The sequence below is a fragment of the Eublepharis macularius genome, chromosome 4 (assembly GCF_028583425.1).
Source record: "Eublepharis macularius isolate TG4126 chromosome 4, MPM_Emac_v1.0, whole genome shotgun sequence".
Lineage (NCBI taxonomy): Eukaryota > Metazoa > Chordata > Lepidosauria > Squamata > Eublepharidae > Eublepharis > Eublepharis macularius.
Genome location: NC_072793.1, coordinates 116,952,297 through 116,971,258, shown reverse-complemented (window position 1 = coordinate 116,971,258; position 18,962 = coordinate 116,952,297). Strand labels below are relative to the sequence as shown.

Below are 18,962 nucleotides of genomic sequence, written 5' to 3'. Positions count from 1 at the left end.
GGAATAAAACTATACCTGGCATTTCAAAGCCTACTGAACCTTAAAAGAATTAGTAAGTAAAACAGGCAGCAGTAATTCACAGTATTTGGTTTAAAAGCTTGATAAAGATAATTATAATTGTTTCATATTTTCCAGTTTCTCTTTACTTTCCTTCCCTCAAATAAAATATCTGACAGTGGCATAATTAAAGACTGTTGAAGTCCATATTTTAAAGCAGAAGAAACATCCTTTCGAAGGAGTAATTCAGTATTATTCTTTCTTTTTCTTTTTCTTTATAAAACAAGACATCTCATTCTGATGCATTTTTAGAATTCTGGTATTCTTTTAAAGAGATCAGATCCAATAGACATGAATGCCTGGTGAAATTGTGAAGCCTCCTCCTTCACCATTAGCAGTAGCTTTGTGGATGCTTTACTTGTGTTTTGGATTCATAGGGAAGAAACATCAGATGTGGTTTATTTATATTTCAGCACCAAATTAAGAAGATGGCATGATTCATTCACAGTTCTTATTCCATGACAAGCCTAATCCCCAACACCTCATTATAGGAAACATTTTCAGGATTGCATATATCACGTTGTTTAACTTGTGCATTTTTATAGGGTACAGTTGAAAGGTAGGAAATTTAAGGCCGTTCCTTAATAAGAAAATAAACAAATAAAAGGAGAAAGATATTATAAAGTTTACAGTAACTGGGCTGTTATTTGCTAAGAGCATCTTCTCCCCTTTTTGGTTGGAGAAAATTTTTCTTGATGGGTATATTTTGGGTGGAGGCAGTCCTTAAAATACATTAGAATACTTGGCAGTGAGTAGATGGGAAAGGTGTTTTCACCATGTGATTTGTGTTACTATGTTTAAGACTCAATAAAGAATATTCAACTTAAGGTCAGTAACAAGCTTTCTTTATTCTGCAAGCAGGTCCAAATTAGGATGCCAGCCGCCAATTCATATTAAATTATGACTTCGGTCATTCAGTGAAAAATAAACCCACATTACCCTCTAGATAACATTTCTGGCCTTCAAGAAGAATGTTGCATTAGCCTCACTCTAAGGGTCAATTCATTATGTTTTTCAGCATGGAATTGCTCTTGCAAGTGATTTCCATAATTATATCCTGATAAAAATTATGTTTTTAAAAATATTTTCCTTGCCAATCTGTGCTCCCTAAATCTGACTTCAGACTGAGAAGAAAACCTACATATATTACATTGTTCTAGGAATTTATGCTCATGATCCTTGGGAATGATTTTGCACCTAGTTGCTAGACAATAAGGGCATGCCTCACCACATCAAATTAAGTTTGGAGGCAATATTTCTTTGCCGTATATGACACGCATCATAGATTGAGGTGACTGGAAGATTTTCAGCTGTTGTTTAGATGACATTTGAATTATGCAGTCCAGAAGACCCAAGGTTTCTATGCTTAAATGGTCAAAAATATAATGTTGATTTCAGGTGCTAGTAGACCAGACTGCCCAGGTTTTCTGGAAATCATAGAATCATAGTTCTACCTTCATTGGAAGTTTGGATGGGAAAGATGATGGACTTAGCTGAGATGGCCAAACTTACAGTGTTAATTAGAGACAAAACACTCTCTACATTCATGGCAAATTGGAAACCCTTTATGGACTATCTGTGAGAAACAAAGAAAATGAATTAATGATTTGTGGTTTTGATTTTTATGAATAAGGATCTGGGATATCAAGAAGATGAGACACAGAGAAAAGATATTAATTAGACCACAAGTTGATTGATAATAAAGGAGGAAGTGTTGTAGGCAAAAAATTGTCAGGGATTAATAATATGCTTATTATGCTTTTTACTATTTTTTTTACTTTGTAGATAGATATGTAGGCCACTGTTGGCTTTTTGTAGTTGTGTTTTTGTAATGGTTAAGAGTGCGGGACTCTAATCTGGAGAACTGGGTTTGATTCCCCACTCCTCCACTTGTTTTTATTTTCCTTCTTTTGCTCTTATCTTTTCACAACTTTTTCACAATAAAAATAAAAAATAAAAAAGAATCATAGAGCTACAAGGAACCCCAAGAGTCATCTAGTCCAACCTCATGCACAATGCAGGAAATTCACAGCTACCTCTCACTTCCCCAGTGACCCCTGCTCAATGCCCAGAGGAAAGAGCCCATGGGAAGCACACACAAAACTAATCAAAGAATTTACAAAATTGTATTCAAAGTGCAAGTGCTATAAATAGTAGTAATTCATAATATATCAATTTCATTCACATTATCTCATTCCATATCCATAACAAACTGTACAGGGAACATCTTCACAATTGTACATCCAACAATCGGGCATAAACACAAACAGAGTCTATTGTAGATTCCTACGCAAAATCTTGTGTCGAACAAGCAAATTCCTGGAACCTCCCAGATGAAAAGGGAGCGTCACCGTTTGAAATGAGGAACAAACTCTCAAACCACGCCCAATCTGGGGCCGGCTAAACGCTGCAGATTTCGTAGCACCTTCATCAGGAGCGTGTTGTTCGCTTCATTATGGGAGGAACAAGCTTAATCTAATGTTAATTCATCATCAATCTTTGAAGCCCGGAGCACAATGGCTAAGTTTACTTGCTTGTGTAAATTTAGCCATCTATGTCCCAGTTTTATTTCTGTACACAAACAAACCTGGATGTAAAACAATCACAGATGTTTATTGTTTTGCCATTATAATGCTTTTGTTACCTCAATCCGTGAAATGTATTGGAATAAAACTCATGTCCCTTCAATTTTTGTAATTGAAAACTGATTCTTGGAAATGTTGAACTACTGTAGTTGTCAATAAACTGGCAGAAAAATAAACTTCCACTGGAGAACATACCTTACCATAGACAGATCTGTTCTTGATTTAGAAAAATAACCTCAAATAACAATAGTGTTAGCAATTAATAATGATAGATTTCCCCCCCTCACAGTTTATGACAATTTATATTGGTTTTCTGATATTTCTTGGGTTCAAAATATAGCTTTTGTTGTTTCAAATGTAAAAAAAATAGGGTTATAAACAAACATAACTGGAGCAAGATGCAAAGTGCGTATGTGTGCGGGTGGGGGTGACATCTATCTCATGTAAAAATACAGGTCCAGATTCTGAGTGTTTGAATATTATGTTAGCGGAGTGTAAACAGAGCAGAGAAGTTACACTGTGCTGATTAAAGAGGCAAAAAGTTTATTTAAGAAATACATACTGAAGAAGGAGAGATAGAGATAGTGTCCTTGCTATCTGACTACATCTTGTAGAAGAGTGAAAAAGGCAGGAGAGAGAAGAAGCAGGATATTGCCCTGTTTAGCCCAATAGGAGACAAGACAAGGAAATGACCCCCAGGAAACAAGAGATATGCTGCTCTCACTGTCCTAAGTGATCTTTGCTGCCCCCTGCATAGAAGGCTCATCTTCCCTTCTGGCTGCTGCAATACACCAGACATTGCAATTTCTAACATATTATGCAATACTCACTTTTGCCAGTGCAAACATGGATTGCTTTGTAATAGTTTACTGTCCAAAGATTCATTGGAACTTGGCTTGAGTTATTGAATGTACCCCAATATAATTTATGTACATTTTTAAACTGTTGCCTCATTCATATTTTTAAAGCTTGGACCTGTTTAAGCAAGGGAGTTCAAGAATATTAATATGGAATATTAGTATGGTTCAGCGAATCTCCTACAATATAAATAGGGTTGCCAGGATTTGAAGCTGTAGTGACAGAGATGGGCAGAAATAGCATTACCACGACAGCATTTCTGGCTGAAAAAATAGAAGTGACATCATGTGTTCCAGTGATGTTCTAGCAATCCTGCTGACCTCTATGGTTTGGCCATAGAGATCTGGAAGATTCCTAGAGTTTCACAGCTACATGGTGATGTTACATCTGGTTTTCTGATCAGAAATGGCTTTGTAATATTGTGCAACACTATTTTCTCCTCCCTATTTTCACCTGCTGCTCATTTGAGTAGTGACGAGGTCCAGGAAGGATCAGTGGGAGCTCTCCCACTGGAAGTGGGTAAGTGCATTCCTAAATGTAAATGAAGAAAATGTTCATCAGTTGTAGGCCTAATGAATGTTCTGGGAGCAGCAGATTCTGTAGTGTTGCCAATCGTGGAGGACTAAAGTCGGTCAGCTGCTGGGAAGCAAGTTGTATATAGGAAACAAGTTTAATAAACACACCTTTTAAAAATATTTTCCCCTCCTAATTGTAGAGCTGACCTGCATAACTTAAGACCCAGTAAATCAAATGCATAGCACCAGACATACACTGTGGTCTGGCAGGCCTCATGACAGCTCTGCTGTTTCTGCAGCCTCAAGACAGTGAGGTGTGTTTGACTGGGGCAGGCCAGTTTTGGAGGCTGGTGCAAGATGTAAATTAGGCTTTTTGTAGGAGGAAGGGAGAATGTTGTTGGTATCATGATGCAGACCCAGCTGCCATTGTATTTGACATACATTCTAGCATTTAGTTTGCCTGGTCTTTGTTTTAATCCCAACAGACGCAGAACAGGATGAAACTGATGGCAGACAACTATGATGATGACCATCACCACTACCACCACCACCACCATCACCACCACCACAGATCTCCTGGGAGGACACAGCATGCCAATCACAGACCATCTCCAGAACAGGTCAGTCCTGTCTCTTCTTTCCTTCACACTTTCCTTCCACCATACACATTTTCAAGAAAAAATAAAGGCTCATAAAAAAGAATAAACACTCTGAGTGGCATGTTATTTGGAATATAAGTCATATGTTTTTTGAACTGAAACAAATAGCTTTGTTATTTATTCAGAAATTCTAAATGTTTTGCTTCCTCTTTCCATTCTGCTTTTTGTTCCTCTTGTTATATTTCCCCCTCTCCTTTTACATTTATAGCATTCTTGAAGATTCCCAATTCACCTATTAAACATAATGTTTCTGAAGAACTGTTTTTTAAAATGGACTATAGGGCTTTGTGTTAGATAGCTGTTCAAGTCTAAATTATTATAGCTTTTTTATTAACTCACTCTGACCATACGATTATAACCACTATCTACAAGATATTGATATTATAAAAGTAAATTTGGAGATACACTTTATCACGTAGTATCAAATTTTTATAACTACTCAGCTAAGTTGAAATAAGCATTCTATAATATTTTTATGTCAGGAACAACACCTAAGTTCCAAGAAGAGAAATCTAATATTTCTTGGCTTTTCCATACATTTAATAGCTGAAATTGGTAAATGTTAGAGAGCTTGAGCAAGAGGAGGATCCTCATTTCTTTTTCCAGAGTGTCACACACATTACATAGTAGGGAGTGGGGACTTAGAGACATGGAAGGGGACATAGTCCTCACTGTCCTCTGAAGACCCCCCAAGTTTCAGAGAGATTGCACCCCAGGAAAGGCATGATCCGCGGGTCTCCCTGTTGGCTGTCATTTTCTCTTCACAGTGGCAAAAATGGGACTGTCTGCTGGAAGTACTTTGAAGGGTTAAAGCCAGAAGGAAAGGCAGAAGGAGTTCAGACAGAGTTCAGTCCCTGCTTCTGGTTGCCAAGGGGATTGATTGCAGGTGCCAGACTGTCTGGTTTGATGAATGGCTGCCGAAGGCAACGAACATGGCTTACAACGACCACCTGTTCGTTTAGGATGGGCCATCACGAACAGCTTGTTCGTGAACAGCAGATTGGGCTGTTCCTGGGTTTTTTCTGTTCGTAATGCTGTTTGTGCCCATGTCTAGTCTGCATGCTTCTTCCCCTGGTGCCTTTCCCCCTGCCAGCCAGGTGAGCAGTGCTCTTTGAATCTAAAAGTTCCAAAAGAAGAACCTAAACCTAATTAAGAAAACCACAAGCTAAGTTATCACTTTCTTTGGGGGAAGAGGTATGGGACTGGACATCCATGGGCAGGATTAGATGTAGCAAATGACAAATTGTGAGTGCTGTAGCAGTAATTAATTTTGGATTCAAATATGTAAAGATAGAAGATAAATAGTATATTTCAAGGCAATATGAAAGGGCATTGCCCACAGATTGCTAAAAGGGAATGGAATTCATCTGAGATATGTAGGGAATTTTTGAGAAGAGATGTAAATAGAATAGTTATCTGAAAGTGCAAATTATCTAGGCTAGCCATCTGGCCAAATGTAAGCCTCACATAGAGCTCTTGTAAAATTGCATATTTTGTGATGGCTTAGGCAATTACATATTTGCAGTTCTCTAGTCATTATTATTTAACTGAGAAGTAGCAACTCAGGTCAGAGAACTTTAAAAGTGATGTTCAGATAGTAAAAATGTTAGAAAAACAACAGAAGAGTAAGAAAGGTGTGCCTGCTTATTATTTATTTAATCTTGATAAAATAAAACAATATGAAATAATTGAAAATGTGTATGCAAATGCAGGTATAATTCTAACTGTTCCGATTAATCAGGTAAATACAGATGAATTAGGCCACTAACTAAATGTGGCCTAGTCCTGTTAGGAGACCCATTTGCTGACTTCTGTCCAGTAAACCAAAGCTAACAGTAAAACAAGCTTTGCTAGTCTTAATGTATGAATCCTATTTTTGCCTTGCCTGCATTTTCTTATTTGTCATTTCATGTATTCCATTACATTACTCCAGTGGCATTCACTTCACAGCTCACAGCCACATGAGCAATTACTAGCAACCAAATGAGCAGCATGCTGGCCCCAATTTGGAAAACCCGAATCTTTACAGATCGGGTCCGATTCGGGAATTTTTTCTGAATCAGAAACTCGAAGTGCACACCCCCAGTTACCACCACCACATTAGGTGGGAGGGTGGAAGAGAAGCTGTTGTGGTCATCCCCTCACTGCTTGAGGTAGATAGGGGAGGGAGAGGTGTTATAGCAGGCAGTGACTGAGAGTTGCTATCTGACTGACAAGTAGCTGGCCCACCAAGGGAACAGTGAGGAGGGATAGATGTGCACTAAGAGAGGTAAGGACATGGATAGGTGAGCAGGCAGGGCAGTGAGATGACAAGGAGGTCAAACTAAAAAAGGGCGGGCAGCAGGAATGCGAGGTTGGGGCCAGTGTTGAGGGTAAGAGAGGAGAAGAAGTAGGGTATGTGAGGAAAAATTTGGGAAGGGGAGATGGCAGTGGAAGGAAAGGGTGGATGAAGGTGGCTGGGTGCTGGTGTAAGAAGCCAAACACCATTGAGAGAATTTCCCCATGAGTTTCTCATGGGTCCCCATTTGTTTATTTTATTTATTTTTTAAAAGCATTTCTGTGCAACTCAAGTAAGGTCTTCAGTTCCTTTGTTTTTTCACTCAAGTAAGGTCTTCAATTCCTTTGACTTTGTTCACCACTCTGAGTGAGGCACTAATCTGTCCAGAAGGACGGTATATAAACACACTATTATTGCTGTTGTTATGGCAAACATTAAAACCACTTTTTAAAAGAATATATATAAAACAATTCAATAAGAACATATAAACACACATATGGCTCCCAAGCCAGTGAGTGAGTACACTCAGAGCTTCATTACTCTGTGGTTTTATTATATAAACCAGTGTTTCTCCATTTATAAATGTATCACACACAAAATACTGTTTCTGGTGTCCCATTTCATTGTAGTGGTATAAAATCACAAAATATTCTGGGGAACCAATAAACCTCTTATAGTCAAGAAGTATTTTTAATTTTTAAAAACAAATGTCACATACTTCCAATCCCTGACTTCAAAGATTAAGGATTTATTTATTAAGTTTCATACTGGAAATACATTAATGCTAAAAATGTTTGTTTGATATGTGTATATTATGTATATGCATACATATGTATCCTGATGATTGTGTAGCTTGACCAAAAATTACTCAAAATGTAAATCTGGTGCCATCCTAAGTAGAATTACACCCAAATCTATTGTTTCCAGTGACTTAGAGGATATAGTTCTACTTAAGAATGCACTACAAAATTCTTACTTTTGTACTATTACCAAATCACAGAGAATTTCTTCTATCTTTGTTTCTGTTCCCTTTAAATGAGCAATATGAAGTTAAAGCTAAATGCATTGCTAAGAAGATTTATTCCCTTCTAAACTCATTGACTTCAGTGGGTTTAGAAGAGTGTGATTATTCTGAGAATTGCACTGTGAATTATGGATTTTGAAGGACAATTAAATAGATTTTCAGGCTAGAACTGGGAAACACTCAAGAACCCACTAATGCAGTTACCATCATACTGATAGTTTTGGAAAGAACCTTCCCCCGCTTTAGATTTTGGCTCAACCAAATGTTGTTCATTTGAGGACCAACCCTAAGCAGGTCTGCTCAAAAGTAGATCCGTGACTTACTCAGTAAAATTGAGAATTGTTAAGAGAGCAGCTTTTGATATTTAACCACAGAACTTTGTCTGCCAGACAGTAAATCTTCACAACTGATCTGTATGCGGTCCTCTCTTTAATCTATTCATGTTGGATATAAGTACAGATCTGGGCATCAACAAATTTTATTTGACCTTACATGCTTCCTGTACATTGACTGAGTAGGATTAGCACAGTGACAGAATTTTTTATAAATGGCCTTATGCACTTTAAAATCATGGAGTCTTTTCAGGCCACAGCAAGTAAATGTTTGTTACAAGAAATGAAATACTTTATGTGGCAAGCAGTAGATAAAAATGGTATCGTTTGCAACATGCAGAAACTTTCATAGTCTCAGGGGCCAGTAGTTACATGTTTGACAACTCAAAGCATCAGTTGCAGGCTGCAAACAATAAGTCAAGAAGATGATGCCTTTAAAAAAAGACTGTTTTATGAGATGAGCACATTATCAGTAGATTTACTTAACTCAAGTTGAGATATTAATTCTTTGCACTGAAGGATATGAAAGGCATTTGTGACAAGTCTTGTCAGGCACAGTTTTCCATTGAAAGAAGGAAGTCAGAGGAGTGTAATTCAGAAGTTTTGCATTTACCTGTGTTGTTGTGACAGCATTTTTAATTGAGACTCTATGCCACCAAGTATTTTAGAATAACTTCATTTTATACAAATGTAGCAATTACAGTTCAGTTATAGGGTTGTGGCTCTTTTTTCAGTCACATTTGTATGGCTTGATTTTTGATAAACTGTGGATCTAATCATTCACTTTAACAAAAATATTAAATGTTAAGTAAATGTCAGGGTTCAGAAATACAAAACCTGGGCTCATTTAAGATGGTAATTAGGGATGTATTTCCACTTGCCAATTTCTCTTCATACCATTCCACCTGCCTCAGGCATGTTCATTTAGTTGATTGCTGTTATATTATATTACTCTTACATTAAATTTGTTATACATCTATTGGTTATTTATCACCAGCTCTCCTCATTTTGGCCTTCTACATGCAGCCCAGTAGCATAATTTTATCATATCACACATAATTAGGAAGCAGTCAAGGTAATAATGAAATGCAAAATCTTATCCCTTGGCTTTAGCTGGTGCTCTAGTAGATGCGACGAACATTCAGCGCTAGTAGCTTATGCTGGATCCCATCTGCTACTGTGTGCCCAGTCCTGAAGATAGCTGAAGTGAGGAACAAGCACAGTGGGCAGAGGTTACTATCTGTAAATCCTCATTTCAAAAAGAGCATCCCTTGTCTCTGTAAATGTTTCATGGCCTCCTGATTACACATAGAGACAAGATGAACATGGAAAAGTCACTGCAGAGAGCTGAAATACTCTCCATACACTGTTCATGCTTATTCCACTTCTGTGGCTTACACTGAAAGAATATGTATATCAGAAATGGTTATTTGACTGCCTTGCTAGCAATACAAGTACATGGAGCTAAAGTCCCCAATAAGGGTACACACATTTCCCATAGTCCTTCTAATTCACAATGGAACATGACCTGCATTTGGAAGCTTGTGGCCAATAGCATGTTTATCTAGTACCCTGCTTTTGTAGGACAATGCTATTGTTATATTGTTAAACCAGTGCATACATTTCCTTCCCAGGAAAAAGTGTAGCTATGGGTACCTGGCTCACACTCATTGGGGTGATATGGTCCCTTAAGATACATCTTGATGTATATGATACATATTCCTTTTCTGGGGCATAAATACTTGTGTGATCAGTACTGTGATCAGCTGCAGAGTTAGTCGGTATCATCCATTCTGATGAGAGGAGGGTGATGAGAGAAGCAGGGTGCTGAGGAGACCCACCACTGGCTCCTTAGACAAAGATCGCCTCTGAGATGCCTCTCACACATTTAAAGAAACAAAGAGAATGAGAAAAGAGATATGCAAATTAAAAAATGAAATAGGCTTTGCTGAATACAGTGAGGATAGTTTAAGTAGGTAGCCATGTTGGTCTGCAGTGGAACAGTAGGATTTGAGTCCAATGGCAACTTAGAGGCCAACAAGATTTTCAGAGTGTAAGCTTTCGAGAGCTCCCTTCTTTAAGATAGGTGTCTGAAGACTGAAATCCAGCTGAATTCAGTGAGATAGCAGGATTCAAGTCCGGTAGCACCTTAAAGATCAACAGGAGAAAGAGAGAGAGAACTACTCTTATTGGTTTATGGAGAAGAAGTCCATTAATGGCTATGGTGACTGAAGGAAGCCTCCATATCCAGAGGCAGAAAATCACTGCACACTAGTGCAGAGAGGAAGTAGCACAGGAGGACCTCAGCCTCTATGCACTTTGTCCTCTGTCCTCTGGCCGACCTCTGTGTGAAATAGGATGCAGGACTAGATGGACCACTGGTCTGATCCAGCAGGATGAAATTTACCAAGGAAAACTAAAAGCCTCTCTAGTAATAAAGATGATTTTATTATAACCTTTCACTTAACTGGCAAGCACAGCTTGTGTTACCTTGCTGACGATCTAATAGCTAACCTGACACTTAACAAATATTTTGCTGGCATTTTTGCAAGACAGCAAATAGAGGCAGGTTGACTGCATGATTTCTCAGGCCCCCAGAGCAATCCCCAATCTCTCCCCCTTTCTGGTGGCCATGAGAAGAAGTGGGGGTAGTTGTTTTAGGCTCTTTGTTAGTAAGCAGTTATCTCAGTGAGTTAACTGGCGATGGAAGTCAATCTTAACCCTGGAGGAGGTTAGGCTCTGGATTGTTGGTTGGGTTGTGTCTTGACCTAGAGAGCCCCTGCTACTGTTCCCAGGCTCTGAATCAACAGCCACATGAAACTCCTAGCAGCTTTATGGGGGTCTGGCCTTTGGTTTGTGACTCCTCAGCCTCTGGGTTCTTTTCTGAGAGTACAGGCACACATTTAGTCAGTAAGTCTTTTTGGCAGAAGAAATAAAATATATTTTCTTTAGTAAGTAATTCTGATTAGGAAGAGTGTATACAGGGCAGGAAACACTCTATTAAAGCACAAACAATAGGCAGAAAAATAACAACATCTATCCTGGCTAGTGCTATCTAACTAGACATTAAAAGGCTTGCTAACTTGCATCTCTGATGTAGCTTCCAAGCATGTTGCTCATACTCACAGACTTAGAAAGGAAAGTCCAAAGCCATGCCAGGCAGTTCTGGTCATCTCGGTATCTGGCATGGAGCAAAAAGCCTCTCTCACATATTGATAGAATGATTCGGAATGGAGAGGATCCACAGTGCTGTGAATAGCCATCTTTTCAAGAATTGTTAGCCAGTCAGGGCACACTTAGATGATTAGCGGTGCTAGCATGAGAAACTAGGGAGGGTAGGTGGAGGCTGATTCTCCCTGCCACCCAAGGACATTTCCCTTGGGAGCAACCAGGCTCCAGGTGCAATTAATCAAGAGGTTTTCATTTTTTCTCCAAGACCAGGCTGGACTTGGGCCTGTGGAAAGTTACATTCCTGAACCAAAGTCACACAAGCATGTTAGCCATATAGGATTTAAAAGGCTGGTCTTGACAGGTTGCCATCCCCTCTGCTAAGTTTGAGGGTGATTTTTAGTGAATTGTCTCCCAGCGTGACCCATAGTTCCATGTTGCACTGGAAAATGATTTCATTTTCTAACTACTTTACTGCCCCTTCCCCTAGCTTGGACCCTGGGGGATCTGTCACCCCTAAATCTTGGCCATTTCTTGAATCCTCCCATACCATGGTTACCAACTCTTTCTATTTCTTCTCTGTTGCACCTTAATAGTTATGACAGTGCAACAGTTATAAGAACTTAAAATTATGACAGTTTAATGATGCTACTATATCACCACAACTATGGTTTAAACCGACATAAGATATCTAATTGTAATCATGTCATCATTCAGTTAGTGTAAGATAAAAGAGGACTGCTTTGTTAAATAGAAAACTATCATGGAAATGTGAGAGATATAACAATTCAGGAATCCAAGATTTCAATTCAACTATCATTACGTGTTCCATGTAATAATGGATTTCCTAGATACCAAGACATACAAGAACAAAGGCTATTTTAGAAATGGGAGCTACTTTGTAAAAACACATTTTAAAACCATATCTATCCATTTTTTAATAGTACCTTCTCACACAATGCTAAAAAGTTCTTTGTCCTTATGTCAGATTTGCCTGCTGCTACTGTTTGTACATCTGTGGTAGCTATTGTTTTGTATTATACATACGTAAACAAAATCATTATTCAGATATGTTTATGGAAAGTGTAAGCATAGAAGATTCTTTACAATCGGAAAAACATTTCAATCAAGAAAATGATGAAATATTGTTCAGTAAGTGTGGTGACGTTTATGCATGTAGTTTATAATACGTTATCAAAAATAACAGCATCAAGTAAAATAACTTTGCAATTCATTTAAAGGAAATATGTTGAGGCTTGTCTGGTGCTGCTTATTAGTATGTTAGAAAAATAAAATTCCATCTGAAGTTTTTAACTTATTTGATTGCCATCCTAGAAAATAGCATTAGTAAGAAAACATGTCAAAGAGAATTGATAGCCAGCATCCCAATTCGTAGGTGCTGTGCTATAACACTACTAGTTAGGATTTGATCCACTAGAGTGTTTTAACAACTGGATTATTTGACTACAAAAGTTCAAGTAACTTTATATATGAAAAAGAGACATGGACTTTCTGTGTTTTAGAAGACCAAAGTATGGTGAAATTACTTTTTACAAAGCGTAAGAATCATTTGTAATGCTTTTTTATTCCCTATAAGTCCATCTAATTAAACCAGTTAATTTGGTAAAAGTAATAAAAAAACAAGTAATATAGTTCATAAGGCATGGATTAATGGATACGATTGATAATACAGAAAATGATGTTTTAAATCTTTACCCATTTTTATCATATCTGTTTTTTATTTACACTAAATAAACCCAGCTGATTCTCATATTAATGACATTAAAGTTATGACATTAGGTTTTTCTGCCATAGTTCTGATTGTGCATTTTGCAAAAACCAATAGCTACTCAATATGATTGTCTACCTTTGACCCAAAAGTTGAACTGGATGGAATGAATGTTGATGCTATTCTTTTAGTTGCTGTGCGACATAATACTTTTAGTTACTGTATGGCTTAAGTGTTTGAATTTCTTTTTTGTTGATGAGTTCTATTTTCATCAATGAAGATCAATGTATCTTCAACTGCACCAAGGTAACTAATCCTTTCTTCTTTCATCCCAATGCTAACATCTCTATGCATCTTCTAATGTCTGGCTCGCAGGATGATGAGGAGGGTATATGGGCATAGCCGGTTCCTATAAACCAAAGTTCCAGTTTTGTTTTGAGGGGTGAGATACAATTTTTTTATTCTTAGATGCACTTTGATATTATTTAAATTTTAAGTTGCATTGGTAGACATTTCATGCACATGTATAGTAAATATTTTCATATGAGGTGACGGAATGAATATTATTCTGAAAAATAATGGCTGGACATAGTTATGGATGAGAATGAGCATAGATAATGTTCTTATAATTCCCTGTTGTTAATACTATGCAATAGCTCAGTCTTTTTTCATAATGTGCTACATTCATTACATGCATTGGCCTAGCCCATTTGCTTTTATCAGATTACAACAGTATTGATGGTGAATAGATTATTCATGTCTGTTCTTATGTGGGTGCAATTTATTTATGGCATTCCGTTGGCAAATGACATTTGTGATGCCAGAAAGAAAGAAAGAAAGAAAGAAAGAAAGAAAGAAAGAAAGAAAGAAAGAAAGAAAGAACTGCCATAGCAATGCTGTAGTGATCTGAAGTACAATACAGTATATTTAAAATTATAAACTATCCCGAAACCTGAATCTTGGAATATATTCAATATGATGATTGCCAGTGTGTGCCACCTACTCTATGACATCTTGTGTGTCACAACTTGAATTGGCATTTCTCAGGAGAATTGGCATGTAAATTCTCTAAACAAATCACTAAATGAGACATAGATCAGAGACCCAGGCATTAGAGAAGGAGCCTTATTTACTCAAAGACAATTGTATACTGTTGCAGAATTTTAAATAACTTCTACGTGTGTATAAAGATAACATTACATGAATGATAATGCAACCTGCAAAATTAATTTGGGCAAACATTTGTGAACTGCAGTCATTAAGTAAGTGCAAAACCCACTTGCAGAATTTTACATTTTTTTCCTGTCCTGAAAATGGACTTCCATGGAATCTGGCCGCTGATTCTTATTTCCTTCACTTTACTTAAATGTCTTCCTATATACATGTTTTATTCAACATCCTGCTGAACTGTAGGTTTTTATATTTTTACTGCTGCCTGCCTAACCAGCTTTTCTCACATTTGTTTTACTCATAATTGTGTGGCATAAAGGGTAAAATATCTCAAGGCCTAGATTGAAAGGGTCAAATGTGTTAAGAAAACCTGATGATTTGGTGTGAAAGGAATAAAACATAGAAAGATATGCAAGGTTTGTTATTAAAAATGAAACAGTATGATGGAAGTATGCACTGATTATTCATGTAAAGCTGTGTCAATTTAAAAAAAAAATAAAAGCATGACTCTTTCTGGAAAAAAACATCAGAATTTCTAGATGAGGATTTGGAAAATCATTGGGAGGGCTTCTAGTGTCCCTTCCCCACTGGCAGACCTCCTTCCTGAAGACACCTGGGTTTTGGCCACTGTGTGACACAGAGTGTTGGATTGGATGGACCCTTGGCCTGATCCAACATGGCTTCTCTTATGTTCTTATGTTCCTAAAACACAGAAGGAAACAATATTTGAGCCAAATTGGCAGTTTCTGCGGATTTCATAATAAGTTGAATATTTGCATCTAATCACTCATAGGTTGCATATTGCTGACAATTTGCTTTTGCATCAGTAAGAAAAAGATATTGTGGATTTTGTCTCATTGATAATAACTGCATTTTCATACCACTCTTCTAGACAGAGTGGTGAACAAAGTCATTATTATTATTATCCCCACAATATAGCTGGGGAGCTGGGGCTTACTCAAGGCCACCTGCTGAGCTCATGAATTTGCAACTTAACCACTTTAACCACAATGCTACAGCAGCTCTTGATGAGGGTGCTTTGACAGAAAAAGACCTACAGATGGACATGTTGTCCGTGATGGGATATCCAGGAACAAAGCATTAGTGGTGTAAAAATCATTGTGTATCTGTTGGTCAATACCAGATCAATCAACATTTGAAATCTGTGTAGTTATATATTTTAATTACATTGAAATGGTATATTCCATAAGATTTATGATATGCTATAGTAACTGAGACACACAAACTGGGACAATCCAGTGGACAGTTAAACATACTTAAGCATCCTTGAAATCAGTGTAGGATATGAACATGCTTATCTGCTTCTATCTGAGGCTTTTGGGAGCTTTTTTGCAGATGAAGTCTTGTCTCTCCGCCGCGACCTGCCTGCCACGGTTGATACAGTAAGGGAACTGGAGACCCCTTGGTCGTCCTCTGGGCTGATCTTAGATCACTTCAGTCTGGTCTCCCAGGAGGATGTTGACAGGATCCTGCAGCAGGTGAGGCCCACTATGTGGTCCTTGGACCGTTGCCCTTCATGGCTGGTGAAAGCCAGCGTGGATGGGCTGAGTGCTTCACTGGAAGCCATTATCAACTTATCTTTGAGTTCTGGGTTTTTTCCTGGGGCGTTAAAGAAAGCCGTGGTGAAGCCTCTCCTGAAAAAACTAACTTTGGACCCCACCGACCCATCCAGTTACCGCCCAGTCTTGAACCTCCTGTTTCTGGGTAAGGTGATTGAACGGGCAGTGGTGGAGCAGCTGCAGGCTTTCTTGGAAGATGCATCAGTCCTGGATCCATTCCAGTCTGGCTTCCGCCCAGGCCATAGGACTGAGACAGTGTTGGTCGCTCTCACAGACGATCTCTGTAGACATCTGGATCGAGGAGGGTTGGCGCTGCTGGTGTTATTGGATCTTTCTGCAGCTTTCAACACAGTTGACTATGAATTGTGGACCCACCGCCTTGCTGATGTGGGGATACAAGGGACTGCCTTAAAGTTGCTTATCTCTTTTCTCTATGGTCAGGAACAGAGGGTGGCGCTAGGGGAGAGGGTGTCTGCACGCCAACCATTGGTATGCAGCATCCCCCAGGGGGCAATGCTCTCCCCATTGTTGTTCAGTCTGTATACGTGCCCCCTCACCCAGCTGGCATGGAGTTTCGGACAGGGTTGTCACCAGTACACTGATGACACCCAGTTGCATCTGTTGTTGGATGGCCAGCCTGGCTCAGCTCCAGAAGCCCTGATTAAAGCTTTGGATGCCATGTCTGGTTGTTTGAAGCAGAGCAGACTGAAGTTAAATCCCATGAAGACAGAGGTCCTGTACATAGGTTGTGGGACGTTGGAGGGGGGGTCCAGCTTCCGGCCTTCGATGGTGCACCGCTTGTGCCCATTTTGCCAATCAGAAGTCTTGGTGTGATGCTGGACTCCTCTTTATCAATGGAGGACCAGGTTGTGGCAGTTGCCCCATCTGCTTTTTTCCATCTTCGGCAGGCCAGGCAGCTTGCTCCCTATCTCTTGACCCATGACCTGGAAACAGTGATCCATGCAATGGTCATCTCCAGATTGGATTACTGTAACTTGCTCTATGCAGGGCTTCCCTTGAGTCTGAGCCGGAAATTACAGCGGGTCCAGAACGCTGCTGCCTGTATCCTGATGGGTATGCCTTTCAGGACACATGTAACTCCAGTTCTGCAGCAGCTACACTGGCTTCCCATGGAGTTCTGGATCAGGTTCAAGGTTTTGGTATTAACCTATAAAGCCCTAAACGGACTGGGACCAGCATACCTGAGGGACCGTCTCTTCCCATATACTCCCTGGAGGGTGCTGAGATAAGCTGGTAAGCACCTACTAGTGGCCCCTGGCCCCAGGGAGGTTTGATTGGCCTCAACCATGGCCAGGGCCTTTTCAGTCCTGGCCCCAACCTGGTGGAACTCTCTGTCTGAGGACACCCGGGCCCGCCACGATCTTGTCTCCTTCAGGCGGGCCTGTAAGACGGAGATGTTCCACCAGGCGTATGGTTGAGGCCATCAGGGTTTCCACCAAATGAGCCTCTCTCTCTGTCTCCTCTATGTCTGTAGGAGGTATTGACCATCTACCCCCCATATATAAGCAACCATGCATGGCTAAGCCCCACCTCCACCTCCATCAGATGCTATATGGTTTTTATACGGTGAGCAGGTGTTTTATTAGAAAACTGTGTTAATTGATTGTGATTTTATCTTGTATATTTTATCTTCTGTTGTGACTTGCCCTGAGCCCACCTGTGGGGAGGGCAGGATATTACATAAGTAAGTAAGTAAGTAAGTAAGTAAGTAAGTAAGTAAGTAAGTAAATAAATAAATAAATAAATAAATAAATAAATAGCAGCAGCAACAACAACAGAGTGTACCAATACTTATCACATGCTCTGTGATTGCTGCTAATACTAATTTTTCTCTCATCTACTGACAAAAAATGTATTTTAAAAGAACTGTCCTTTATTCATTTCATATGGCTCTCCAGTACATATATGTTTGTTTTTATATTGTATTTTGAGTACTTACAAAGTTGTCCTTAGTTAAGAGTCTATGCTATTGTGGTTTGCAAGCAATAGTTTCCAGCTGTTGCCAGATATTGTGTATGTATGTGTGTGCACACATGCATATGTGTGTGAGTGTATTTAGGAAAAACTGCCAATAGGCTTCAATTGCTTTGTTTCATTGACAAATTTACAGCACATCATTTTCCCACTTTGATCTGAAATATAGATGTAGATTTATTTTTCCTATCTTTCTAACAATGAATATGTTTTAGTAGATTTGACTGGAATACTGGTATGTTTCTGAAGAAAAATTTGTTTCTTTCTGGAACACAGGCTATCATAGATTTATTGTCTAAGAAGCCTGTATCATTTGTTTATGAAGTCACTTTATCAACATACAAGAATGTTGTTTTATTTATACGCATTTTTCATATTCCTATCATAGTGCATAATTCTGGTGTTGCCTACACGTTAGATGTTATTATGATACAATGTGATTTAAAATAACTTTTATGGCTATTTTTTGAACTGATACAGTTCTTAATTCGTTATTTAGCAGGTATGTGTTAGATTTTAAATACATTCTAAACCAGTATGACTTTGAGAGAGGTGGGTAAAATGTTTCAAATTAAATAAATTGCAATAACTGAACATTGTGACAGAGATTTATATTATGATCCTAAGCATATTTGGAAGTATGTTGTAATGGACTTTGCCTTAAGAAAGCGTGTGAGCAGCATATGCCGCAAAATATTTGACAGTGGTATAGTGGTTAGAGTATTGGACTAGAATCTGGGAGACTAGGATTTGAATCCTCACTCTGCAAGGATTCTTGTGACCTACACTCCAATCTTGTACTGAACTTTTTTTAGTTACATATTCAGAAGCTGTGTTCACCGAACTCTAAAACTGCTCTTTAAATTTGGAATTCAAGAAGCAAACTGGGATTTGACATAAACTCATTTAAAGGAGAAATTTGGGGGGAAGGATGTGTACTCACTAGTGACATTTGCCTTATAAATCTCTCAACTTAAAGAGTTTAAAGAGCAGTTTGAGGCATTGTGGAATG

At 38.7% G+C, this 18,962-nt stretch overlaps 1 protein-coding gene across 2 annotated transcripts in view; it reads left to right on the top strand.

Moving 5' to 3' along the window:
* The window catches only part of ERC2 (ELKS/RAB6-interacting/CAST family member 2), a 768,095-nt gene extending 754,488 nt beyond the window's left edge, over nt 1-13,607 (top strand). For both annotated transcript variants that reach the window (XM_054977161.1, XM_054977162.1), the window contains 2 exons: nt 4,501-4,635; nt 13,581-13,607. In XM_054977161.1, coding sequence (XP_054833136.1) covers nt 4,501-4,635; nt 13,581-13,607 — 162 coding nt within the window. The remainder of the gene's footprint in view (nt 1-4,500; nt 4,636-13,580) is intronic.
* Nucleotides 13,608-18,962: the final 5,355 nt, after the last annotated feature.